General features: G+C 57.3%; 1 protein-coding gene across 1 annotated transcript in view; it reads left to right on the top strand.

Annotated features, from left to right (window-relative positions):
* The window catches only part of ADAMTS7 (ADAM metallopeptidase with thrombospondin type 1 motif 7), a 56,058-nt gene that overhangs the window by 21,041 nt on the left and 8,041 nt on the right, over nucleotides 1-26,976 (top strand). Inside the window, 14 exon segments of the mRNA XM_088522374.1 lie at nucleotides 59-204; nucleotides 4,485-4,654; nucleotides 5,015-5,148; nucleotides 6,983-7,103; nucleotides 8,354-8,598; nucleotides 11,938-12,079; nucleotides 15,548-15,674; nucleotides 16,020-16,233; nucleotides 19,450-21,130; nucleotides 21,161-21,228; nucleotides 22,477-22,629; nucleotides 23,281-23,454; nucleotides 24,596-24,742; nucleotides 25,298-25,457. Of these exon segments, the coding sequence (XP_088378500.1) occupies nucleotides 59-204; nucleotides 4,485-4,654; nucleotides 5,015-5,148; nucleotides 6,983-7,103; nucleotides 8,354-8,598; nucleotides 11,938-12,079; nucleotides 15,548-15,674; nucleotides 16,020-16,233; nucleotides 19,450-21,130; nucleotides 21,161-21,228; nucleotides 22,477-22,629; nucleotides 23,281-23,454; nucleotides 24,596-24,742; nucleotides 25,298-25,457 (3,682 nt within the window).

Here is a 26,976-nt window from a genome sequence, read left to right as displayed (position 1 = left end):
CGGGGCGCTGCCGGCGGCCCCGCGGCGCTGACCCGCTTTCCTGCCGCTCTCTTTGCAGTGGTGCTTCAACGGCGAGTGCGTCCCGGTGGGCTTCCGCCCCGGCGCCGTGGAGGGCGGCTGGGCCCCCTGGAGCTCCTGGGCGTCCTGCTCGCGGAGCTGCGGCGCGGGCGTGCAGAGCGCCGAGCGCCACTGCAGCAACCCCACGTAAGCGAGCGCCGTCCCCGAGAGGAACCCAACACCTCCTTATCACCTCATTTGCCCAATTTGGTCCGAACCCATTTTTGCAAATTGTCCAGATGAGTGGAGTCATTATTCAGTTATCTTTTAGAATAATGTTCTTTTGAAAGCCCACAGGCCACTGGTTTCACAGGGTTATCCAGCCATCTGGGCAGTAGACGGTCTGTGGAGGCATTGAGTTTTCTGTGTCTCCTTTCACATAGACGTTGCACGTACATATATATGCAGGCAGAAAGCATTTGGGATATGATTCAAACAAAGCACAAAGGCTCAATGCTTGTAAATGTAAAACACATTCAGTGTCTCCTAGTGACAGAAGAGGAAAACAAATGTTCTTTGATCCTAATTCAGAATCATTTTGAAAAATTCCATTGCTGTTTATCACCCCTTTGCTTTCCTCAAGCAATTTCTGTGTGAGTTAGAATGAGCCGTGGCACAAAGCGGGGGGTTCCCTCCTCTCAGCCTGCGCTGGTGCAGCAGCCAAGTCTGGCCCAGAGAAGGTGGCTCTGGTGAAGGTACCTCAATAAGGTCTGTGAGCAGCCCCGGCTACCCGGTAATTCCACTGGCACATCTGGTGCCCAGATGTCCTCTCACTGCCAACCCACGGTTGTGTTGGCCTAGAAGCAAATCCCTCCGGATTGCCCAGGTGTGAGGGAGAGATCTGCAAGAGGAGGGAGGAAAGGGCTTGTGAACCAGAGGAGACAGGAGCCGAGGGCGGCGGAGCCGTGACGCGTCCTACGGAGCTTCCGTCAATCCGAGCGCGCCGGTGCCGGGCAAGCTCAGCCCGGAAGGGACGGGGAAGCACCGGGAAGCGCCGCTGCGGCTCCGCGTGGTGCCGTCCCCACGCGCTCCCTCTCCCAGCCTGCTCCCGTTCCCAAACCCCAGCCCCGGGCTTTGCGCTCCAGCGTTTCCTCGCTGGCTCCCCCAGAGGAACTGAGCACGAAGCCGAGAGCTGCTTAAGGCCCTTACTGAATTTCCCAGACACAGTCAGTTTTCAGTGGCTTAAAGAGGTTTGAAAACTAAAAAAAAAAAAGCAGGATATGTCATGAGCGCAGATGTGTTTTCTGCCTAACTTCTTCCTTGGGTACCTTGCTTTTAACACATGGCAGTTAGCTGTTTAAGAAAGTGCAATGTAATCTCATTCCCAGGTCAAGAGCTAGGTTTATGTTTGACATGAGTTTTGTGGCAGAAGTGCAATTGCAGTTTATAGAGTGCTTTAAACACAGCTGCAGGCATGGAGGAGAGCAAACACTGTAAAAGCAGCAGAATTCCCCCAGGGAGCTGTTTGTTTTGGCCACCGTAGGTAAATCTCCGGCTTTGCCTTTTGGATTAAGTGAACAAACGTATGCATGGGGGAATTCTTGATCCTTTAGGTATTTCCTAAAGGAAGGTTATGTAAATATAACCATAAAATAATAATTAATTTTATTTTCTTCACCGCAGTGTGCCCAGATTTAACTGATCAGGGAAATGTAATTTTCATAAGGTCACGGGGATATGGGCCCTAGAAAGCGCTGTGACCCAACCGAGCCGGCACAAGGGCAAGTGCCGTTACCGTTGTCATATGAGGACTTATGAGAAAAACCCAATACTCCTTTTTAAAGTGCCTCTCACTTTAAAAACACCAGAAAAAAACATTTTTAAAACTGCTTTCACAAGTATTCTGATAAATAAGTGAGAATGTAGAGTCTCCTACACACAGAATGTTTCTGTTGTTTAGAAAACATGAACATGGAAAATCAAAAACCTTCAGGAATGTATTTCTTCTAAATGGATGGCTTGTGAGATTTCTCTGCCCTGGACATTTGTTCATTTTTGACCCGTGCTTCAGTCTTCCAGTCTCCATCAGTTCGAGTTACTGGATTGAAACAGTCAGAGAGCATCCAGCGTGGAAACCAAAGCTGAGTGGGTTTTATAGAGAGCTCCTCCATATGTTGCCATGGTCGGGAGCTCCCACCTCGGCACCGCGGCTTCGGCTGCCAGCTAAGCTGCAGTCGATCCGTGCTGTTCCTCCGGAGCCAGGCAGGGAAGGGAGGGGAGAGCTGGAAATGCTGAGAGATCCTTGTAGAAGTTCTGGAGACAAAGCAGGCAGGAGACTCTTTTCTAGAAGACATTTGGATGTCGCCAAGCACTGTGAAATAGGCAGGTCTTGACTGCATTGTAAAATAGTGGTAGGTTTTGGGAGCACGTCCTGCCAAACCAGAACCCTGTGGAGGTTGTGGAGTCTCCTTCTCTGGAGACCTTCTAAACCCGCTTGGACGCAGCCCTGTGCCACGTGCTCTAGGTGACCCTGCGTGTGCAGGGGGTTGGACTAGATGACCTCTTCCTACCTTAAGCATTCTATGATTCATTCTATGATTCTGTGACGTTCCCGTGAGCTGGTCCCTGTGAGCTGGCCGAGCACGGAGGCCGTGGCAGTCAGGAAACCGGGAGTCGTGGGGACATCCTGATGGGACAAGGGAAACAGAAGCGTTAGGAAGCAGCAGCAAAGTGTTCCCGCAGGCTGCAGTGTCCGCAGGGCTGGCACAGCTGCCGCTTGCCCAAGAGCAGAGTTAAGTGTTACAGCCACAAACGGGTTTCAGCCCATAAGGATTCCAAACCCCAAAGCTGGAGGAGAGCAGGGTCAGAGCCATGGGTGTAACAAGAGCACAAGGTTTGTGGCTGTGGGTTTTCACTTGGAAATACCACTCATGTAGAAGGGCGAGTGTCTGTGAAAGCACTTCGAGCAATGGGATCGCTTTCAGGTAAATGTGTGGGAAGCCGGGGAGAACTTGGCTTGCATCAATCTGGGATGTCAGGCAAAGCAGCCTCCTCAGCTTGCAGCCCAGCACGGTAAAACAGATGTGCCCCTTCCCTGGGAAGGGGACAGCGGCCCTGCCTCCTTGAGGAATGGCAACGGCCCCTCGGTTGTGGGCGTGCGGAGCGGAGGGCGCTGTCCCCGCAGAGGTGACGATTGCTGCCATTGCAGGAAGGCTTCAGGCATTAATGTTGCCAGTGACACTTAGCTTTAATAACTGCTTTTATAGCATCGTAAACGAGGGCCATAAAATTGGCCATATTCGCAACGTTAAGGAGGCCCCATCAACAGGGCCAAGGCTCAAAATGCAGCTAGGAACCTCTAGAGTCTCCACAGAGGCCTTGTGAAAATGGCTCGTTCCCTTGTCCCTTTTTGGGTGTGCTTGATGCCGTCACGAAGCAAAGAGGTGCCCTGCTACAAACCAGGTCCCCTTCCCTGCGGCGCCGCCGCCGGGGCCGCATCGGGAAACGTCCCTGGGAGCAGGAGCGATGGCAGCTCCCGCTCGGCAGCTCCCGTCACGCGACGGAAGGGAAATGCAAACAGCAAAGAGCGGCCGGAGGGGAGGCAGCTGCGCTCTAGGGCTGTCACCCTCCCTGCGCCAGGGAGCTGATACCTCCCGGTTTTATTATAAATAGCATTTCATATGTGCATTCTGTTAATGGTCTGTATGTATTCCTGCAAGATCCCTGATTCAAATTCATCCAAAGCAGCTGTCTCTGCCTTTTGCCCCTTCCACGAAAGTCTAGCATGTTTCTTGAGCTATTTATAGCATGCAAAACAAAAGGGTAAGGAAAATAAGGTAAAAATAGCATGTGCTGTTTAAAATACATTGTTGTGGCTGCATGTTGGTTTTAATATAGTTAATCGGGATTATCAATGGTGGAACTAGCTCCATAGCTTTTAGATCTGGATCCAAAAGCTACTAACGGTGGTGGAAGCCTGCCCGGTCCCTGTGTCTGGACGAGGCCCTCATGCCTTTCCACACGGGACGTTCGGACCTGAGCTGCAGCTCAGCCCGTGTGCTCAGGCCCGGGGGTGATGCTGATGTTTCCCAGCTCCTCTAGGAAAAGCTTGGAGCAGGTTCTGCTTGTCCTGTGGCACAGGCTGGCAATGCACCGTCGGCAAGGGCGTTCATTTAGACAGGAGTTAGAGCAGCGCGATGCGGGCCGTGTTTTCTCGTCATTTCAGAGACTTGCTTTGTGGGTTTGGGGTTATTCTGGGGCGGATGTTGGTTTCATACATAACTTTCTCCTAAGAAAGTCACGGTAGGTTGGTCTATATGAGTAAGTTCCCCATTGCCCTCAGGTGGAATCATGTTTGACCCAGCATAAGACCGAGCGTTAACAGCCGGTCCCCAAAAACTCAGAAAATCAGCCCATATTGAGCGGAGCAGCAGCCCCGCGCTGACGTGCAGCCCGCGTTTGCCTCTCCTCTCCCCTCCTGCCAACAGGCCCAAGTACGGGGGCAGGTACTGCCTGGGCGAGCGCAAGCGGTTCCGCGTGTGCAACGTGGCGCCGTGTCCCGCCGGGCAGCCCAGCTTCCGCCAGCTCCAGTGCAGCCACTTCAACCCCATGCCCTACAAGGGGAGGCTCTACAAGTGGACGCCGGTGCCAAACAACGGTGAGTCCAAGATACGACCTGCTGCAGCGTTTCCGTTCGCGGTGCCAATTACAAGTCGTAAATAGGTTTTTGCTAATGATTTATTTTCGCTGTTCGTGCCTGGAACCCGTACTGACTGCTTGTAAGGAATTGCCTTTCATTTCCACGGCTCCTCTGGAGTATTTATACTGCGTTTTAGATGAGGAGTCTGTGGCTGAGCTGCGGGATTGATTTCTGCTTGCAGAGATGGTTGTTTGGAGGGAAGGTGCACCGTGTCAGTGTGGGAGCAGGCGCTGTGACAGGGCAGCGCTGCTGGGGGAGGCAGGGGCAGCAGCGGGCGCGCAGCCCCCGGCGCGTCACGTCCCTTTGCTGTCCCCGCAGTGAACCCGTGCGAGCTGCACTGCCGGCCGGAGCGCGAGTACTTCGCAGAGAAGCTGCGGGACGCGGTCATCGACGGGACCCCGTGCTACGAAAGCAACGCGAGCCGGGACATGTGCATCAACGGGATCTGCAAGGTGCGCCGCGCGCCGGCCGCGTTCCCGGCCGCTTCCCGGGCGGACAGGGTCCCCTTTTTGCATTCGCCAAGAGACCGGGTTCGCTCCTTTCCCAATTTGCTTTTACATGAGCACTGAGAAGGACCCCGATATGTTCATGCTTGTGAATCTGCCCGGGATTTGTTAAACAAAAACACAAAACACTCCCCAAACTACTTTAAATAACATGCCCATTAGCTGCAGCCACAGTGTTTAGAGATGGCTCTACCTACAGTCCTCCAAGCAAAAGTTAACTGACAGATTTTATTATTATTCTTCTGTAAGGAAATAAGAGCCTTTCCTTATTCACGTGTGATTGCCTGAGACATAAAATACAGTAGAATTTAGGCCTCTGTTCTGGCTCCAGGAAAGTAGAATACAAACCCCAGAAAATAAGGAGGAGCAGGTTTTTTTCTGAATAGTCGGAGATGCAGAGAGGATGTGTTGTCCCTGGGGCACAGCCCGCGCTGGCCGCCCGCCCTGGGGACAGCCGGCTCCGTGGGATCTGCTCTTTCTTCGGGATTGTTGTTTTCTTCCCAAGAAGCCGCCAGCTCCGCACAGGCAGGGGCTGCTCGTGCGGACGGGGCAGGCGGTTTTATCCCTGCGGCTCCGGCAGCGCTCGTGGGCAGAGCTGGAGCTGCAGCTGCCCCTGCTCCTGCAAACGCCGCCGCGACGTCCCTCTCTCCCGTGTGCTTCAACCTCTGGATCTTCCCAAACATTGCAACTAATAAAAACAGAATGATTAATAGTAATAAAAACAGGGCAGATGGATGGCAAGGTTCTGCAGCAGCCACGCGGTCCATCCCCAGCACGTGCTCCGCTCAGCACAGCACAGCACAGAGAGCAGCAGGGAACGCGCTCCATAAGCGAGTTTCCTTACAGTCTTTTATATATATGGAAAAAAAAAAATCTGTGGAAACTTCTTGCTCTTCCTGCCTGTCGCAGGTAGCACCTCTTGCTAGCGCGTACGGAGCAGCGGACGCGGCAGCGCCGTGAACGTCCAGGTAGTTAGAGCCAACGGCCCGTAGAAAATCCTGCGTGACCATAAAGCTGCTGCTGGCATCAACACCAGCATGAAACCTGGCTCACTGCAGGCTATTACGGTAGTGAAAATAACTCTCCTTCCCTAATATGTGAACGAAAGTAGCTCCATGGATATTTCCTCTTGGAGCTTAGACTAAAGGCTCCCCGCTGGCACAGAATCTGGGAAGACCCTTGGGATATTACACTCCAGCTTTTATTGTGCCATTCAGATGGAGTCCATCGCTCGGGGAAGATGAAGGGATTTGGCAGCTGCCTGGGCCGGAGGTGTGCAGAGCTTTGGCAGAATACAAAAATATTCCCTGGAATGTTTTAGCGCAGAGGCAGCAGGGCCAAACCCCGAGAGGCTTTCCCAGCTACGCACAGTGTTTAACTCACATCGTCAGGCTCTGCTATCCAGGGAATTCTGGACTGAAGAGCAGAATGGGAAAAGGAAAAAACAAGATGTGAGTCTTCCTTTTCATAGAAGCAGAAATGGAATGGGAAGACGGCCAGCACGTATGAGAGAGTGAGAACCGAGCACTGCGGCCTGCTCGGCCGCGTCACTGCCCTTCCCTGAAGGGCTGCAGCTTGTGGGAGCAACTCCGCAGTCTGTGATCTTTATTTCCCCCTGTTAAGGGTGAATATTTCCCATCAAAGCTGGTTCTCGTCACTGTTGTTATTTCCTGCATTAGGCTGTTGGTCCCACCATGAAACTCCAGAGTGTCCAGGGCCACCGTGGCCGGGTGCTCCCGGTGGCCCCGCGCAGGCCGCTGAGGCCGGGTTTCTGTTGCAGAACGTGGGCTGCGACTACGAGATCGACTCCAACGCGGTGGAGGACCGCTGCGGCGTGTGCCACGGCAACGGCTCCACGTGCCAGACCGTGCAGAGGGTGTTCGAGGACAGCGAGGGGCTGGGTAAGGCCTGGGGCAGCGGCGCGGGACGCGGGGCTGGGATGGGATGGATGGAGCAAAGCGGCTTCCATGGGTCACATCCTGCACGCAGGAGGTCCTGTCCCCGTTGTAAAGGGCCTGGGATTGCTGAGGCAGGAACCCTCTGCTTTGGGAATGCTATGGGTTAAATACGGAGGGGCCCGGGAGGGCTCAGATGGACCCTGGTGGTGGCGGTGGCACTGGAGGCCATTCCTTGGGCTCATGACAAGCGCTTGCATGCGCGACATGAGGGCAGGTCTGCGCTGGTGGCATCCCGGCCTCGTGCTTGCCTTTCCCCTCCATGCTATAGGGGTGGCCGCGGCGCACGTGGGGCTCGACCAGGGATTTCGTGCAGGGATACAGACAGAAACCACCTTCCCTTCAGAAAGAAAGGAAGGCCGCGAGCCCAGCGCGTCAGCCGCCTGCCGAAGGCCCCTGGTAGCCAAACCCTGCAGTGCAAACCAGGAACAAAATGGAGACAAATGGAGCAAAAACAAAGCTCACGGCTGCTTAAGGGGGAAAAGCGGATTGTTATTTTAAATGATTTCCTTAAAACAAACACCCGTGGTCTGCAGAGCTTCCCTCTGCCTTCACCCGCAGCGCGAGGCGACGGGGCAAACACCAGCCCGTGGGTCCCGTTGCTGCAGGAACTTCTGGGGCAGAGCGCGCGGGTGGCTTAGCAAGGGAGACGTTCCTCAGAGCCAGGGCCGTTCGGGAAAGGCGGAAATACGGCTCCCTTTCTATCGGATTGATTTGATTTGCACTTAGGAGTGAAAGGCCCACAGGTGCTTCTTCTTGTGGAGTTATTTCTCTTTTTTAATCCAAACCTGGTCGTTTTGATCAGCTTGGGTTTGAGCAGTAGCAGGGGCAGGTGTGGAGATCGTTATCTTTCCACCACTTGCTCCTCCCAAAAAAATTTCCAGCACCTGGAGATAAATCTGTGCGAACGGGAGCCATTTTGAGGAGGTTTTGAGGGGACTTGGGGGTTGGTGAGGCCTGGTGAAGGCCAGGCAGGAGAACTGCTTCAGGCTGTGACGGGCTCTCCCACCTCAGTATGTTCGGCGCAAAATAGGGTTTGTTGCCCACGGGGAAGGAGAGGGGCTTTTACTAGAGCCCGTTGCACGGTCACAAGGGTAACGCGCTGGACGTGATGCCGACAACTCGGCCTGAAGGAGGGCCGGTGCCTGGGACAGAATCCGCAGGTGTCTGAGACCAATATTCAATTGTGTTCCCAGGGTATGTCGATATTGGGATTATCCCCGTGGGAGCCCGCGAGATTAGGATTGAAGAGGTGGCCGAGGCAGGGAACTTCCTGGCCCTGCGGAGCGAGGACCCGGAGAAGTATTTCCTGAACGGCGGCTGGACCATCCAGTGGAACGGGGATTACAAGGTGGCCGGCACCACCTTTACCTACGCGAGGACGGGCAACTGGGAGAACCTCACGTCGCCAGGGCCCACCGTGGAGCCCGTGTGGATCCAGGTATCGTCCGCGCTCCCGGTGGTCACGGCCAGGGAATGTGGCAGGGCCGGGCTCAGGCAGCCGCCATGGCACGTACATTATTTAGCCCGCTCGAGCCCTAGAAAGCAGCGGTTGCTCACGTGCTCCCAAGGGAAAATGCTTCTGGGCCCAGCTCAAGGATAAGGGATGGGGCCAGCAAGGATGTCACATGTGACCCACACAGGCCACAAGTGACCCAGGCCTGGCCGATATGCCAAGAACATGGCCCGTGTCACCACCTCCAGCAAGGACTGCCCAGAGCCGCCTGTGCTCTCCCTGCAGCCGCTCCCGGAGCAGCCCTGGAGTTTGAGGGTGCCAGAGCCCTGGAACAGGCTGCCCAGAGAGGTTGTGGAGTCTCCTTCTCTGGAGATCTTCAAACCCGCTTGGACGCAGTCCTGTGCCACGTGCTCTAGGTGACCCTGCGTGGGCAGGGGTTGGACTGGATGATCCCTAGAGGTCCCTTCCAACCCTAAGCATTCTATGATTCTATGATTCTATGAACTGCGACCGGCCAAATCCCTCCTGCCGGCCAGCAGTACCTGCTCCGACCCAATTCTCCGCGGAGCCGGGCCCGGCCCGCGCCGTTCCTCCAGGGATTTGCACAGTGGGGAGAATATGGAGAGGAATCGCCTGTTTCCTGAGGTGCTTCCGTGTCTTATCAGGAGCAGGCGACGAGGTGGTGCTGGTAGCAGGGCTGCGAGCGCGTCCCCGCACATGCAGCACATAAAACCCCAGCGTTTCAGGATCACCAGGGCTACCCGTCCCCTGCTCTGTGCAGGGTTCAGGCCAGGACCATCTCTGCACAGAGCAGACTGCCAAGGGAGCGGCTCCAGCAGTCACTGAATTTCCCAGTTTGTTTATTTCTAGAGTGAGCTGTTCACTCTAACCATCCCAGTACCTCCGTGCCGGCAGGAGAGTCTCTGTGTTTGCCCACATCATGAGAATGGATGTTAGTTTCCCGGCAGCTGGGAAGTTGGTTAGGATTTCTAAAGGAAAAGCTCCTTTCCCAAGCGCCCCGGCTTCCCAGGAAGGAGCGCGGGCCATCCAAGGTCACTCCTCTTGTCCTTCGTCCCCAGGAAGCCTTTTCCCAAACTCACGTCTGTGTGTCCCTCTTCATTGGAGCCGACTAACCCTCGCTAAACCCCTTCTGACATGCAGGAGCTGGAGCTCTGGTGCTCATCTGAAAATTACCCTGTTCTGCAAACAAATCCTACTCTATTGTTTTTCACCTTATTCCTATGGAAAAGAGTTACCAGAGGGATTTATTTTTCAGCACGGCTTATATTTTAATGAACTTTGCGCAGCTCCGCAGGGGTTATAAATGTCTGTGCAGAGGCTGGCTGGACAGTAACAGGGCACTGCACTTTTAGGGCAGTTATTCCCGTGCCGTTCCCAGGAACCCGTTTTCCGCTGCGGTTGGCATGCCTCTGTCCCTGGAACGGCAGCCAGGGTGGGTCGGTGCTGAGGAGCCTGCGGGGAGCCCCAGCTCTGCAGAAGCAGCATCCTCGTGCCCACCAAGCCCATGTCTGCCAGGAGGAGCCCGTGGCAGCTCTGGAGGTGACTATGGCACAGGCAGGACCAGGCTGAAGTTTCTTCTGGCACAAGATGTGGTCATTTTTGACCACTGCTGCTACAAATCCAAACAATAAGTGTCTCAACGGATTGCACAATGTGCAGTGTAAAAATGTGTCTTTGAAATCAAACCAAACAGGACGCATGAGGGAATTATGCTTAGGCCCTGGAGGTCTGCTTGATGACTGTATTTTAACCTTGTTTTTTCCCTTTTAACTACCTCTTGATAAACGAAGAAGATTGCCTCTCCTGGGTGTTCTGCCCTAATTAGTGCAACAGAAAAGGAAATAAGAGATTCCCGTAGTGAGGGGCAGTCTGGGCTCACTGATCTGGGGAGAGGAAGGGGGGAGCTTTGGGAAGGTTGGCTTGTGTCATTCTGCAGAGTCCAGATTTCCTGGCTCATTTCTGTCTGCATTTGCCTCCTCTGTGGCTTGTTCTGGTGAAGAGGGAATGACCACTGTGGTGGGCATAGAGCAGCCCTGGATATGAAGCATCAAATTCTCCCTTTTTCTTGCATGCCAAAAACCCACATCCCGCTCAAGAGCTCCATTTGGGTCCAGCACGTTGGGCAGGAGCAGAGACGCGGCTGTGCATCGGCGCAGGAGGAGCAGGGCTCCCCCGGCTGGACTTGGCCTGGTTTACTGCAGTGTGGCCTGCGGGAGGGCTATGGCAGGGAGGGGACAGGCCACTGACAAACTGGGTAGGTCCAGCTGAACCCTGAACCCTTGCTGTGCTGTGCCCTGACATTAAAACTCTGTTTGAGCCTCACCAAGCGCTCAGGAGCCTTTTGCACCAGAGCTAACCCTGGATCGCACCTGGCAAAGTCGGGCGGCCAAAGGCTTTGCTTTTCCTCACAGAAATGGGTTTAGCAGCTGCTCAGGAGAGAACGCGAGAGGGACCCTCGGCTCGTCCTGCTCCGAGCGTTGCTTTCCCCCGCTAATGCCATCACTGGCGTGCGTAACGCCAGAAAATCTCTAGAAAGCTGTCTGGGATTTGTAACCTGACTAAAACCTTTCGACAAAAAATGTTTCAATATTCACGGAGAGGTTTTGGAAGGATGCCCTCCCTCCCGCCAGAGCTCCAAGAACAACAGAGCTTTGGCAATAATGGGAGCGCTTAGGCTGAAAAAGCAAGGCTAAACTCACAGGCTTTCACGGGCGCTGACGGATGCTGGAGGTGCTTTGGACCACACTTATATTAACCACTGTAGAAGCCTCTTGGTTCATTTTGAGAACAGCAGGAATCGCATTTCAAGTGAGGAAAAATTAATGAAATTCCTTGGAGCGCGTGTGACCAGCCCAGCCCTGCTTGGGGCGGCTGCGTGTTGCAGCGGCACTGGCACCTGGAGCCATTTGGAGGTGCCGCGTTACTGCTATTGCCTGATTTTCACCCAAATCTCCTGCAGGGTCCATGGAGCAGGGCCATTGCTCTGGGCGCTGCTCTCCCTAGAGCCAGCCCGTGAACAGCGCTGATTTCCCTAGCAAAGCGCAGGGAATGGCGCTCATTTTTCCAACCAAAGTGTCAGGAACAGCGCTGATTTCCTCAAGCAAAGTGTACGGAACGGCGCTGATTTCCTTGAGCAAAGCACAGGAAATGGCGCTGATTTCCCTAAGCAACGTGCAGGGAACGGTGCTGATTTCTCTAAGCAAAGTGCAGGGAACAGTGCTGATTTCTCCTAGCAAAGCACAGGGAATGGCGCTGATTTCCCCGAGCAGAGCGCGGCTCTGAGCAGCTGCCGTCTCCCCACAGCTGCTGTTCCAGGAAAGGAACCCGGGCGTCCGCTACCAGTACACGGTGGCCAGGGAGGCGGAGAGCGGCAACGAGCTGGAGCAGCCCGAGTTCCTGTGGCGCTTCGGCTCCTGGACGGCCTGCACGGCCACCTGCGGCACCGGTGAGTGTCCCTGCGCGCGCGTCGCCTTGGCCTCGTCACTCGTGGATCTGCCTCTCCTGCCGGGAGACGGGAACGTCACGGGGCTGCTTCAACGCGAGGAACCCTCTCCCAGGCCATGGCCAGCAGGTTGTGGCAAAACCAGTCCAAAACGCTGCTCAGGGAGTGCTGAGAGCGGTGCCGGGCTCCGTGTCACCCCTAGGAGCCACGTCAGAGCGGGCTGCTGGCATGAGCCCCCGAAATTCTCCGGGTTTTAGTTTCAGGAGGTTAAAAAAGGAAAAAATGGAACATCTGCTGGGGCCGTAAATAGCGCGTGGCCCCGCGGCGCTCGGGCTCCCAGCCCCGCGCGCTGGGGTCCGGTTACTGCGGCCGCCGCTCGCTCCTCGGCCCTCGGTGACGGGGACAAGGGGGCTCAGCGAGGCCCAGGCGGCAGCGGTGGCTGCTCTCCAGCCTGCCTGGGGATCCGGCGGGACTGGGCCCTTCCAGGAGGTTCTTGGAGAGCGGATTGGAGGCAGCTTTTCCCGGTCTGGTGCTGGACCTGGGAACCCTGCTCCTGCACCAGGGCCTTTGTCACATGCGCCCGCGTTTGCCCGTGTCCCCAAGGTCACGGAGCCTCTCGCCCATCGCTGCCCCGGCTCGCGCGAGCCGGGCGGCTTCGGAGGGATGCGCCAGCTTGTGTGCTCTTCTCTTCCCGCTGCATCCCCGGCGCTGCCGGCAGCGTTTGCATTTCTCTCCGTAGGCAGCAGGTGGGAGGGTCTCTCGCGAGGTTTTCCAGCCCTTTTGCTGGCCACGTGCTCCCATATTTGCTGTGAGAGCTCAGGGCAGCGGTCGTATGGGTGCCTATAATGTCCTGCCGGTGTGGGCTTGAGGAGGACATGAGCTGAGGTCAATGGCTTTTATTTACAACCAGCTTTCAATTGCATACTTTGATTAATTAGTTTCCAGGATAGAAGGGGAAGGCAGGAGCCAGTCTGGGAGGGTGCAGTGGGTTTGGGTTGGAGGAACAGTGGGGTTTGGGTTGCAGGAACAGCCGCAGGGTCTCAGCAAAACCAGCTCCATCAGCAGCCGGCACCTCCGCGCGCTGCAGCCCAGGAGTTTGGGAGTTTCCCCTTTTCAGCAGAATTCAGCAGCTTTGGTAGGTCTGTATCAGTCTCAGCTGATTGCGCTTGTTGTTATTTACAGCCCTGCCAAGTCATGGGTTAAGTATGTGTGGCAATAAGAAGGACTAGAGAAGATAGCGAAGCAGGACATTGAAAGTGAGGTCATCCTTAAAAACTGCGCCCTTTAGTGCCGCAGAATGGAAGCGGGAGGCTTTAGTGGATGATTTATCCATTAGCTACAACTCCGGTTGAAGGCTGCCAAAAGGAGTTGTTTTCCTGCCAATTAACTCCCCTCTGGATACAGCTGCCCCCCTCCAGAAAAGCCCCGGTGTTGCAGATACACAGGACACCCCCGGGATGTGCGCACACGCGCACGCTGATGGCAGCACGAGGACACGGCCGGCGGCTCGGGAAGCGGCAGGGATGGAGGCTGCCCCGGGGCCCGCGTGCCGTAACCAGCCCCACGTCTCTCCCGGGTATGTTTTTCCGTGTGGTTTTGCCACCTACCTCCCTGCTTGTGCAAACACGGAGCTGGGACATTCCCAATGCTGCTCCGCAGGGAAAGCTCGACGCCACACAGAAATGCATTGGGATTACGGGACAGATTTTGCTATCTTCTGCCTTCTGCAGGAAACTCAGCAAACAGGTCCCAACGAGGCCTGTGTTTTCTTAACCCTGCTGTTTATGTCTTGTGGTTTGAGCCTAATGAAAGTGCCCTGGTGCGAGAAGGGGCTTTTTCATCTCGTGTGCCCAGGCCGTGCACAGGGCGCAGTGGCGCTGGTGGGACAGATGTTGAGCAGGTCTCAGCACAGCCTTCTGTCCGTGTGCCAAGCCGGGTGGTTTCCATCTACATTTGAACATGAGGATCATTTTTCATAAGGGAAAAAATGGCCTGTCTAGCACGGGATGTTCCTGATTATGCTGTTTCCACACAAAAGGTCAAAAATTATTTTGGGGCCAATTTAGATCCATTAGAAAGCACTGCTGCGAAGTGAATGGCATCGCAGCTGGAAACGGCATTGCAGCTGGAAACGGCTGGAGCCCACGCGTGCGGCTGCCGCGCGGCAGGACGGCCCGGGGACCCGCGGGGCGGGAAGTCCCGGGGCTGGTGACATTTTAAAGCAGTGCGGACAGAACCAGCGATGGACACCGGTGTCACCGAGCTGCACGGCCGGGCTCTGCGCAGGGCCGGTGGCAGCCGCAGCTCCGGTGGCAGCGGCGCTGTAGCCGTGCGTGGCGCGGGTGACACGGGCCGGGCTGCGCTGGGATGTGGTTAGTGAGCTGGGACAGCGATGTCCACCAGCCCCTGCACACACAGCGCAATTCCCTGAATCCAGGCAGTCGGGGAGCCGGGCGGGAAGCAACGGGAGCCCGGGGTGTCCGTCCCAGGCGGCCCCGCGGCCGCGCGCAGGGGCTGGCAATGCCTGGGACACGGGAGCCACCGTCCTGCCCTGCGTGGCTGGGACAGCCGAGCCGTGGCTGGGGCATCCCCTCACCGAGAGTCTAATGTTACACCAAGGAGTGCCCCGTCCGCTCCAAATTTAGCAGCCCCACAGATGTACGCCGTGGCTGCAGCTTCCCCTGCCCGCAGAGGGCTTTTCCCAGCAGTTTCCTAATCCTCGGCTGCCTGGAATTGGGAGGAAGTGGAGCGGGCGGACGCGGTGCTGTCACGGGAGCTGCAGGCACCTCTCAGCCCTTGCCCAGGTGCTTCCTTCCCGGTGCTGAGCAGGCTGCCAGCTGCTTCGTGCAAACAATTGTGTTAAAATAGCCTGTGAGTGGGGAGAAGTCATGGCCGGCGCCGTGTCCCGCAGGAAGCGCCGTGTCCGCAGCGGGGCTCCGGGCCGGGTCCGACGCGCTCGGCTCGCGCATCCTTGGAGCCTGCGCCGAGGATGCTCCCGCGCTCGTGAGGGCCGTCCAGCCCCGCGCTGGCTCTTCAGGGTCACTTTCCAGCACCAAATTTTACAGGTGTAACCTAGACCTCCCGCATCACAGAACAGGTTTCCCCCGTCCATTCCGCTGCCCGGCAGGCAGCGGTGCTGGCAGTATCCGTGGTGGCTCTGCGGCCTCCTTTTCTTCCTTCCGTTTTCAGCTTGCAGCACCAAGGCCTCCTGTACCACGCTGGTGCAGGGTGCCGAGTGCTGATTGCACTGGCAGAAACGGCCACCGCGGAGCGGCCCTGAGTGACCCCTGGGTGCTCCGAAGGGTCTGGCGCGGGCAGAGGCTTTGTCGCTCCTGCAGGCAGAGCGTTCTGCCTCCGGCCGGGCAGGCTTTGCCCCGGGGTGGTTTGGAGCGGCTCCGGGTGCGCCGTCCCGCGGGGGTGCCTGGCCGCGGCGTTCCCGGCGCTTCCCAGCAGTGTCCGTGTGTGCCGCAGGGGTGCAGAGGCAGGCGGTGCTGTGCGTGGAGCGGCTGGCGGGCATCGTGGAGGAGCGGCACTGCGACGCGCGGAGCCGGCCCGACGACCAGCAGCGGCCGTGCAGCGAGGAGCCCTGTCCCGCCAGGTCCTGCTGTCCCCGCGCGCGCAGCCCTGCAAAGGGCCCCGGCTCCCGCGGTGTCTCCGTGCGAACGCCCATCCCAACCATGCACTAACCCCCTCGACCCTCGCTCCGGGCGCTCGGGTGGGCTGGCACACAGGGCGCTGGCGGGATCCCAATTCCCCGTGATCCCCCCTGGATGCACAGCTCAGGCCCAAGCCGGCCGCAGCACTTTGCCTCTCCCCGCTCCGAACAGCCCGGCGGCTGGAGCGCGTGCGGCGCTGGGAGCCCCGGCCAGGCTGCGCACCCCGCGCGCGGGCGGACGCGCTCCTCGCGCCGGCTCTAACGAGCTCCCCTCTTGTCTTCCCCCAGGTGGTGGGTCGGCGAGTGGCAGAAATGCTCCGCCACGTGCGGCGAGTCCGGCGTCGCCAGGAGGACGGTGCTCTGCATCCAGAGCGTGGGCATGGATGAGCAGAGGGCTCTGCAGCCGGCAGACTGCCAGCACCTCCCCAAGCCCGAGGCCACCGCTCCCTGTCAGAGGGACGTGCCCTGTCCCTCCCAGTGGACCGCTGGGAACTGGTCGGAGGTGAGAGAGCACGTAGAGAGCACATGGTCCAGTTGCTTGCAAAGCAGGAGCTTTTGGAGCTTTTCTGCAGGCTTTTGTTACCAAACCAGCTCCAATGCAAAGGAGGTTGGTGGCACAGCGGGGTCAGAAATGAGCACAGGGCAGGTTGCGTTTTTTTCACTCTATGAGTTTTCCTGTTTTCTCTATCAGGGCGAAGGCCATACTCAGTGCTTGATGCAGGGAATTAGAAACACAGCAACAAGAGCTTTAAAAGCCCTCAATGTGTTTTCCAGCGCAGCAAGTCTTCCCTTATGCCTTGGCAGAGGAGCAGGAATATTTCACGCTGGCTGAAGGAAGGTGCTGCAGGCTGCCAGGGTCCAAGCGCCCAGCGCGGGCGCACGTGTCCCTGCATGGCCGTTAGCCTGGCACCGGGCTCAGCCCCGGGGCTGCTCCCGCTCCCCACGTGCAGGGGCTGGAGCCTCCCGTTGGCTCCCGAGCCCGGCTCTGCCGGAGCCCCTGCCCCGCGCGGCGGCCATCGCGGTGCCGGTGCCAGGAGCCCGCGCGGGGCGGCACGAGCAGCAGGACCCCCTCGTGGGCTGGCACAAGCAGCATCGCGGAGCCTTTGGGCTGGTTTTCCTTCCAAAGAGCCTTTCTGTGCATCCGAGCAGCTCGGGCCGGCCCGCGGCGTTTGCTTGGACACCTGCTCCTGCCGCCGCTCCTGTGCGTGCCGAGCCGCGCACACGGAGGTTCCGAACAGCCTGTTTAGAAAGAGACAGAACGGGGAGAAAATGCCATGTTCTGCACACATGCCCTGTAGCCTCTTTTCATTTTTGTGTTTTTATGAATCAGCTTAATTGCAAGCTGAGGTTTTAAACCAAAAAATCGTAACTCCTAATTTAAACAGCGGTTTCACAAAATGTTTAGTGGGGGGAGAAATATTAGAGGAGAAAGCAGAGAATGGGAATTGGGTTTGTTGCTAAGAAACAAAGAGAATAAAAATGTGAACAGAAACTTTGTAGACTAAATGAGAGCTATTTAGAAATATTTTTCTAGAGGCCCACAGAAGCCACAATTGCACAGTTGAGAAAGAAGGCTGCAAGAGTTTAAAGAAGAAATCAAGAATTCCAAGTTGCCTTCGGGTCTGTGCTATGTATGGAGCCAGCACACTGTCACAATGGTCCTTTTTGGTTTTGTAATCTGTGAATCTGTGAACCCATGAAAAAATGTGCTTGAGATTTAAAGATGTCTAATTTTTCTATTCTTCTTTCATTGTAAGTGAGAACCCTTTTTTTCCATTTCCGCAGCCATTAATAAATAGAGAAATTTGAGAGGCCTGGGAGCTTTCCAGAAACGTACTCCATTTATCCAGTGATAATGGAGGGGTTTATTGCTTTTATGTTTGCAGCCCCTCATATAGGAGGGGCCGTACGTGTGCCCTTCACTTGGGGCACCCAGGCAGCCCGCTGGGGCTGCAAGGACCGTTCGCAGGTTTGCTGGGCCGCTGTGTTTCAGCACCGTCTTGGGTCTAGGAGCTCATGCCCTCAGAAGGGCCCTGGAGCACCGGGCATCCAGCTGGGCACTTTCTACAGAAGTTATCGATGTGCTCGGAAAATTACTTATTGTTGATTAATGTATGAGCATGTGCTGAGAGGAACATCCGTCTCCTGTTCTGCAGCCTCATGTAGTGCGATGTGCAGCCCTTGGTGTTAAACCTTCTGCAATCCTTTGGTGTTCCCCCTTTGAAGTCTGTCTTGCCAGGAGCTTTCCCGATGGCTGAGGATAACCAAACAGAGCTCCTCCGTTCCCCTGCAAGAGGCAGAGCACTCACTGGGTTTTTCTTCTGGACAGTTAGAGCCACTTGCTAGGAAGTTTTAGCTTAAGGAAGCTGTGGATGTTGACCCACATCTCCCTGTTTGGCAGTAGTGTTGTGGCAGGGTGAAGCAGCTTGTCTGGGTCCTGTTTGGAGGAGCTGATATGTGGCAATACTTCATTTCAGCAGCATTGTGTAACTGGTGTAAATGCCTGGCACTGGGTACGTGATTCTATAGACTGTCCCTTGTGCCAGGCACATTCCTTAGTCTAGATGGCATTTCCATGCGACATTTCCCAGGAGAAATCAAGCCTTTCCCCAGCACAAGCTCATGTAGGACAGAGGATGCTCACCGTGCTCATCATGCTCTTGCAACGCAGCAGAATGATTCCCAGCTTTGTTAAGACTCCGTGGACAGCCAGGCCGTGTCACTGGTGTGGGAGCTGCTGCACGTGTGTGCACAAACACCTGCACGAGCCCATGGAGCAGGTTGGCCAGACCCAGCCCAGAGGCTCAGCAGAAATCCTGAGGTCCTGTGGCCACCTTAAACCCTCATTCCCATGCGCTGGCAGCCTTGGGTCAAACCCTTGCCTAAACCAATGCATTTTCATGCAAATAACAGGCATTTCTGCAGAAAGCCCCTCTGCTGGCTTTGTTTGATGTGTTGGTTGCTCTTGTTAGCTGGATTTTGTAAAGCATTTTGATATATGTGACTAATGCTCTAAGCATCTGTCATAGCAAATGTAGCAATCTGTGGTTGTGCAGCCCACGTGTGATATTTGTAGCACTATTATTTACTTATGGAGCAGAAAATTCACTGTCCTTCTTTCCAGCTTGTGGGTTTCTTTTATACTGAGCAACGTCAAAGAGCCCATTGTGGTGAGGATGGGGGAGTCCTCGGCAAAACTTCTTATTGACCCTTATTTTTTTTTCTTTCTTTTACTAGGACAACACCCATGTTATTACCCCCTTCTTTAAAAAACCTCTTCTAGAAGAAGAGCTGTAATTCATGGCAATAGGTCACCTAAAAAAGACTTCTTAGATCATCTTATCCAATGCCCTTCAGAGTGTCTATCTCCTGGGAAAATTGTTCCTGGCTGGAATGCAGGTCAGGGATCACCATGAGCAAAGTATCCTGCAATGTATACACTGCATTGAAAGGGTCTTTAACGGGAAAGAGCACAGAGCTAGACCCGTTCAGCAAGTTGTAGATTATCAGATACCTCAGATCTGACTTGCAGAATCAGGGAGCAGAGCATTCAGGAACCAGGCGGCTGGTGGGAGAGCTGCAGAGCTGCACGAGGTGCCATTCCCAATATCCTGAGCGTGGCTCCTTCTCCCACCACGCTCCTAGAATCCGTGTCGTTTACTGTCCTAAATCTGCCCTGCTCTCATCCCTTAAATTCTCATTTCTCTTCCTTTTCTAGTGTTCAGTGACATGCGGAAACGGAACACAAAGGCGCCCTGTTTTCTGCAGCAACAATACGGGAGCAGCTTGTGATCCTGCCCAAAGACCAACCTCGGAAGCTACTTGCTCTTTGCAGCAGTGCCAGAAGAAACTGGAAAACCCCAACACTGACTGGTCTGGCAGCGGGTCTTCCAGCAGAGAAATATTTAATGAAATACATTACATTCCCAATAACCATATCGCTAAATTTAACCCCTTTATTCCAAATATTCCAGAGTCCAATGATGTCAATATCATAACTGAGGAGGACTTTTCATCCAGGAAGGGAAATTTCTTTGTCGACGACTTTTATTACGATTATAATTTTATCAATTTCCACGAGGATCTCTCTTACGATCCATTAATTGAAAAAGACACGGAAAGTGAGGGACCAAAGCCAGAGCTGAGCACCAATAACGTGGAGGATGCTGGGGAGGTGACGGCCGATGATCTGCACACCGTAAAGCCACCACGAGCAGAGGAAGAAAATGCAGCAGGCCCTGAAGCAACTGCTCCCGCTGCAGTGCACGGCGAAGAGCAGACGGGGCCGGGGGGGCTGCTCGGGAACGGCCTCCCTGTCGAGGCCCCGGAGCACGGGGCGCTCAGGACGGCCGCTCCCGGCCACGCGGCTCCCTACGGCGCGCGGGGAGACGCAGCGCGGCCGCGCGCCGAAGCCCTCCCGTCCACGCAGGAGCCGCCCGAGTCTGTAACGAGCCCCGATAACCTGCCCCCTGCTACCGCCCCCAGGGCCGTGCTCACGGGTCCCGCTTCCAAGCAGGACTCGCCGTCCAGCGGCCTCCCCACCGCGTCCCCTTCTCTGGCCATTCCCACCCCGCCGGTGCCTGCGGGCAGGAGCAGCGCTGGCAGGGACGATGCCGGGGACGGACTCAAACGTAGGGATGAGCTTGGGAGCACAGCGGCGGATCACAGAAGTACAGAGGTTCCTGACGAGGCCGGCAGCGAAGAGCACCCCTGGGCGGGCACTGCTTGGAAAGGCCACGAAGACTCCCCTGAGAAGGGTTTTGTCCTCGTCAGTGACGGTAACGACGCCACCGAGGCCTGGACAGAGAGCGCGGCAGCCGGGGAGGCTGCGAGCATGGACACCATGCTGCTGGCCAAGGAGCCTCCAGGGCCTCCTCCCGCCGCGCCGAGGCTGGAGCAGGACACGGGCAAGGCCAGCGAGGAGGCCGATCCCGGTGCAATTCCCGCTCCCAGCTCGGAAAGCAGCGAGCCAGGAGCTGGCAGAGCCCCCGCAGCAGCGCCGAGCCCCAAGCCAGAGCCCCACGGTGCCACCACGCTGCCCTGGGCCACGCTGGGGACCGCGGTGGCCTTGGCACCTGCAGCGTCCTCGCCTCCCCGCGCGCCGACGCCAGCCGCCCAGCTCCCGTCCCGCGGCTCGGCCCAGCGCGGTGTCCCCGTGCCACCTGCAGAGGTGACCCCGGCGTGGCGGGACGAGCGGGACCCAGGTGCCGTGGGGGTGACCCACGACGCAGGGCCCGTGTCCCCGAGCGCACGGCCGGCCTCCAGCGCCGCGCCAGGGCCCCGCTCGCCGTGGGCAGCCCCAGGGACGCTAGACGTTGACCACGGGGAGCACGAGTTCCCCCTGCCCACCGCCAGCCTCCAGCGGCACGGGGAGAAGGAGAGGACGGAGGAGATGGAGGGTTCCTCGCGCCCGCCGCCGACCGCCGCAGCGGCCACCGCAGCAGCCACCGCAGCAGCCACTGCAGCGCCCCGCTGGGAGGTGGGGAACTGGAGTGAGGTACGTGTTGGTTCCCGTTGGAGCTGTAACCCGGCCGCTCTGCAGGGAGCTCCGTCCCCACGGCTCATCCCGAGGCGTTCCCAGCATTCCCAAGGCTTCCTGCATCTTGGCAGAGCCGAGCGCCCGGCGGTGCGGGCAGTGCTCTGCAGCAGTGTGCGCTTTACAGGGCGTTTTACGGGGCTATCATAAAATACACCTCAAAATGACAGGAATTAAAATGTCAAGGGGAAAGTACATCGAGGCTGCAAATTACCTGGGGGAAAGGGCTCTGCTGAATATGGGAAACGTGATGTTATCAGTAATTAGCAGCTATCGTTTCCCTGCACGGCCGTCCTATGGCCGCTCTCTGCAGAGCACTTGCAGTGACAGCTTAATGGCTTACACAATTCGTGGTGATGGGGTTTTATCAGAAAGCACAAAAATAATAAGCCCTCAGTGTCATGGAGCACTGGAGACGGATCATTAGGAGAATCTTTTTAGGAGGCTGCACAAAGGACCCAGTAACTCTGAGGACAAGACTCGTATCAGTAAAACACAGTCACACATGTGAGCTGTGTGAAAGGGCGCTGAGCAGCCTTCAAACGCTGCCCACGGAGCTGACAAGACTCCATTCAGAGCACTCGAGTAAATGGTGCTCTCAGTTACAGCCCTGGAATAGGGCTAATCTCAGCGCTGCGGCAGAGCTTTGCGCTGGTGTAATTCAGGCAGGACGCTCTGAAAGCCCTGCAAAGGCTTTCAGGGTGGATTGGCTGCTACAAAATAATTCAGATGAGTCTAGAAAGCAAGGGGTGAGGCAAAAGAGAAGGTGGAGATGCTGCCTTTCAGATGGAGATGGATCAGGGACATCTCTACCTGAGCTTTTAACGCCAAGAAAAAAGTAGGTGTGCAGGAACTGTAAAAGAGAGCTGAGCATGAAGGAAATGAAACACACATTTAGAGAGAACAGTCAAATGCAGCCACCAGTGCCAGTTAATGGGAATCTAACCATTTAAAAGCTAAAGCTACCCTCACTGCCCGGGAATTGGTATCGCTGGAAAACCTTCCTTTCAGTGTGCAGCTGTGTGGCCCTGCGGCACCGTGACACCCGCTGGTGTTGCTGGCACCCCTGCTCATCTCCGCGGAGGAAGCAAGGAGCCAAGCCAGCTCCCCGCAGCGTTCCTGCGGGATTTAGCGTTCCGGTCCTGGCGGCGCCGCGGGCCGGGCCGCGCGGGTGCCGGCGGAGCGCCCAGCGCGTGTTGTGTGTTGCAGTGCTCTGCCACGTGCGGCGTGGGAGCCATCTGGAGAACCGTGCGCTGCAGCGCGGGCAGCGGCGAGGCCTGCGTCGCTGCAAACAAGCCCGTCCCCGCTCGGAGGTGCTCCCTGAGGCCGTGCTCATCGTGGCACGTGGGCAACTGGAGCAAGGTAAACACGAGTGACACCCGGGCACGTCCTCCGCCGTGTTTCCCTGCGTAAGCTGCAGCGGGTGCTCACTGCGCAGCAGGACGCGTGCTCGTGCCCCATGGCTCCCAAGGGAAGAGGCTGAATTTTCCCCTGGCAAGTGGTGGGGCTCAGGGTGTCCACTTGCAATTCCCACAGGGTTTAAACTGTTTTCTTCCACTGTTTTATTTTTCCTACTCTTGGGATGGTTAAAAAGCCAGGAATTTGCAGAAGAGAGATTTGAAAGTCTCTGACAAATGTTCTTGAGAACCTGCACTAGCAGGAGACGTTTGCAGCCAGGCCGGGTGAATCCACTGCAGTTAAATGCTTGGGAACAACCTTGACTTTCCTGGGTGACCTTGATTTCTGGCATACTTGGGTGGGAAACCATCCTAAAGACTGTGTTGCTATTGTGGCTGGAAGCTGAATGCTTCCAGAGGGAAAGTAGTGACTGATTCAGACCTCCAAGGAACAGATTCTAGTTTGGGCTAGATAAAGTGGTGAAAACAAGTATTGACTCAATGCAACTCAGTACAGAGCTTGTCAGTCCATTTCTTTAAATTCTGGGTCAATTCCCTTTGCCAGAGAGCTTCACCCGGACACAATATTTACGTGTTTTCCCTCCCGCTGCCGCAGTGCTCCAGGAACTGCGGCGGCGGCTCCAAGGTGCGGGACGTGCACTGCGTGGACACGAGGGAGCAGCGGCCCCTGCGGCCCTTCCACTGCCAGGCCGTGCTCTACAAGCCGCCCGCGCGGGCGCCGTGCCGCAGCCAGCCCTGCCTCGACTGGTACACGTCCTCCTGGAGAGAGGTAGGGCCCGCGCGCCGCGGCCTCGCCGCGGGGAATGAGCGGACTGGCCGGGCTATTGGCCAAATTGCTGATGGCTCTTTGCGAATATATGCAAGACCAGGGATTTGTTCGTTGTCTTTTACCAAAAAGTGACCTGCAAGGTCTTGGGGAGCACCCGTTTCATCAAGGATCTGGAGCTGGAAGCTGCAGTGGAACTAGGCCTGTTTTCTGTGTGGCCCCTCACTTGCAGCTCAAATGTCAGGAGCTGCACAAAGGCAGGAGCAAAGCGCAGCTCCCACCACGTTGTATGCACAGCTCCCGTCCGGTTGTACACACAGCTCCTGTCAGCTTGTACACACAGCTCCTGACAGCCCCCCTGGGTTTCCCAGCAGGGAGCTGGGTGCACACAGTGGACTTTCGGCATGCGTGAAACCATGGGATCACTCAGCCTCAGAAAATAGTGAAAGGCTTAACTAGCATTTGAACTGACCCAGAACTGCCCCTGACCCTGAGCGTTTGCCCCGGAGAGCTCTGCTTTTAGAGCTCCTGCAGCAGCTGGTTAGCAGGACGCAGGCCGTTCGGCGGCCGCTGCTGCCTGCAGCTTCTAAGGGACCGCTCAGCTGGACAAAGCAGCGGAGCGCCCTGGAGCGGGCGATTCACCCCCTGCTCCGGCTGCCAGGGGCCTTCCGAGCACGACTCGTTTATCAGCAGACACCCCGCTGCAGCCGGCCAACAGCTCGCGTGTCTGGGAGGTGCTGTGTCACATCGGTGGGTGTTTTTCCTCTCTTTCCCTGGAAACGTGCTTGGCTGGCGCTTTATGTTTGCGTATCCACACAGCGAAGCGCCTAAGAGCTGCTGCGCGGTCTGGAGAGATGCGGCTCCTGCAATGTTTGGGCTGTGCAAGCAGATACCTCCAGCAGATCTGCTCTGTCCTCTAGATAAATTTCAAATTATTTTAGCGTGCCCGTTGCAAGAATGAAACCACCTGCTAGTAACAGCTATAGCTCCCAAATGGACATCCAGCCCTGGAAGCAGGTTTTGTATTTGCTTATTCATTTATCAGGCCATTTTACACTTCATTTCCCTAAAGCAGTAAGTGCAGTGTCTTCCCGCCTGCTCCCCGCCGGGTTCCCGTTTGGATGACCGGCTTTTCTCTGCGCAGTGCTCGGAGTCGTGCGGCGGCGGGGAGCAGGAGCGCCTGGTGACGTGCCCGGAGCCGGGGCGCTGCGAGGAGACCTTGCGGCCGAACAACACGCGGCCCTGCAACACTCACCCCTGCACCACGTGGGTGGTTGGATCCTGGGGACAGGTGAGCAAACGCCGGGAGGACAGGAACGTCCCTCCTGTGGGATCCCCAGGCCTCGCATCGCTGTGGGAAAGCTGCTTTTCCACGGATGGGGTGGCAGTGTCAGCCAAGCTGGTGACGGGGCGCCCCGCGGGTGACGTGTCCCCACAGCCCCGTGCCAGACTGGCAGCCGAGGTCACGGTCCCCAGCGGCGCAGCGAGGGCAGGCCGTGCTGTGCTCTGTGCCCTGCTCTGGGGACGTGCTCCATGCCATCTCCTGCGGGCGCGCTCGCTGCAGCGCTGCGGGCGCTGGGCCATGCGCGGGAGTGCTACGGGGACCGGGTCATGCGCGGGAGCGCTGCGGGCACCAGGTCATGTGCGGGAGCTCTGCGGGGACCGGGTCATGCGCGGGAGCGCTGTGGGCACCGGGCCATGCGCGGGAGCGCTGCGGGCGCCGGGCCATGCGCGGGAGCGCTACGGGGACCGGGTCATGCGCGGGAGCGCTGCGGGCGCTGGGTCATGCACGGGAGCGCTGCGGGCGCAGGCCGCGGCCGGCGCTGACGCAGCGCCGCTCGCGCAGTGCACGGCCACCTGCGGCGGGGGCGTCCAGCGGCGCCAGGTGAAGTGCGTGGACACCAGGACGGGGGCGGCCGAGGAGGACAGCAGCCTCTGCGCCCACGAGCCCTGGCCCGAGAACACGCAGAAGTGCAGCCCGCAGGACTGTGACAGCGCCGAGGCGAGTAAGTGAGCGCGGCGGCCCGCTCTGCAGGGCTCCCGGGGCGGCTTGGCGGGGCTGGGGGATGTGGCACAGGGTGGCTGTCATCGGGGGCTGCTGCGGACACCGGCCAGGCGTCGAGTTCATGAGGATCAGCAGCAGAGCGCGGGGAGGCCGCGTCCGCGGTGAGCATCTCCACTCAGGTCCTCTGTGTATTAGCGCAGCTTTGCTTGTCCTCTGCTTATGGAGCTCCTCTGGATCCGGGGGTATTTGCTGGTTCTGGTAACTGCCCGCAGCTTTCCAGGCAGGCGCACGGCTCTCCCAAGGAGAGTCCAGCCTGGCTTGGAGAGGCACTTCGGGAGCGCTCGGCCTGCGTGTCTCGCACTGACGCGTGTCCGGGTCACATCGCAGGGCTCTAGCGCAGAGGTCTCAGCCTGGCTTTGGCATTTCGCCCCGGGTGAGGTTGGTGTGACGAGACACACGGCTCGTGCGGATGCGGCCGCCGTTCCCGTGAGCAGGGCGGGCGCTGCCGGCTCCGTGCCGTGTTCCCTGCCGGGGGGCGGACACGGTGCCCTCCCGGACTGCGGGCACCCGCTTTGCTGCTTCCTCCTTCCAGAGGTGTCCTGACGGCAGGCAGAAATCTCCATGGGCTGCAAGGGTTAACAGCACTTACGAGGCAAAGCAATATATCGAGTGGATCAGATGTCACCGATAATAGCATGTTAATTGTTAATCAACCTTATCTTTTTAATGTGTCTGGAAAAGAGCTTTCTGTCTGCCCAGCAGGAAACATTAAACCCCCAGGAGTTTTGTTTGACAAAACGCGACCTCAGAGCTAGCGCAGCGTGGGGGCCGGTGCTGCCCGTGGCGGCCCTGCGCCGCGTCCCCACGTCCCCACGGACGGCGCGGCGGCACGGCCGCGTCCTGCTGCGCCCGTCTCATCGGGTCACGTAGCTCCTGCGTTGCTCAGGTAATTCTGCAAGGACAAAAACCCCAACAGCAGCAGCAGCCAGCAAAGGAGCTGAGGCGTTTTTGCATCTCGGTAACTGCCTCAGGGAAACATTGGCACTTTTACAAGACTGAAAGTAAAGGAGAGCGACTTCATTCGCTTGCCCCAAGCACCTTTATTTGCAAAAGGAAGAGCAGTCCTGCAGGGCTGTGTGCTCAGGCTGTCACTGCTCTCGTGGCCTGGGCGAGGGACGTTCCCCTGGAGAAAGCCGGAGCCGAGGGGACAGCTTTGGTCTTTGCCAAGGCCGTGCCGCTGGGTCCGGCCATGGACCTGCAGGGCAGCCCGGGGACACGGGGCCGGAGCCGACAGCACCGAGCGCGCGCGGCCGCTCCTGGGGAGGCTGCAGGGATTCTCCTCCTAAAGCCTCTTCTGGGGAAGACGGAAGCGTTTCCTTTGAATTCCTGGAATTGGCCCCAGCCCTGCGTGACGAGGGGAGATCCCCAGCGCAGCAGCTCGTCTCTGTGCAGGACACATGGCTCAGAGGACAGAGCCACTGCGATTCCTTTGATCATTACATTGCTCCTTTCCAGCCCAC

This window comes from Tinamus guttatus, unplaced genomic scaffold (genome assembly GCF_059628265.1).
Source record: "Tinamus guttatus ecotype Peru unplaced genomic scaffold, ASM5962826v1 Tinamus_guttatus_pri_ptg000004l, whole genome shotgun sequence".
NCBI classification, from domain to species: domain Eukaryota; kingdom Metazoa; phylum Chordata; class Aves; order Tinamiformes; family Tinamidae; genus Tinamus; species Tinamus guttatus.
Note: the sequence above shows the minus strand (reverse complement) of the source record. Positions and strands in the feature narration are given on the sequence as shown.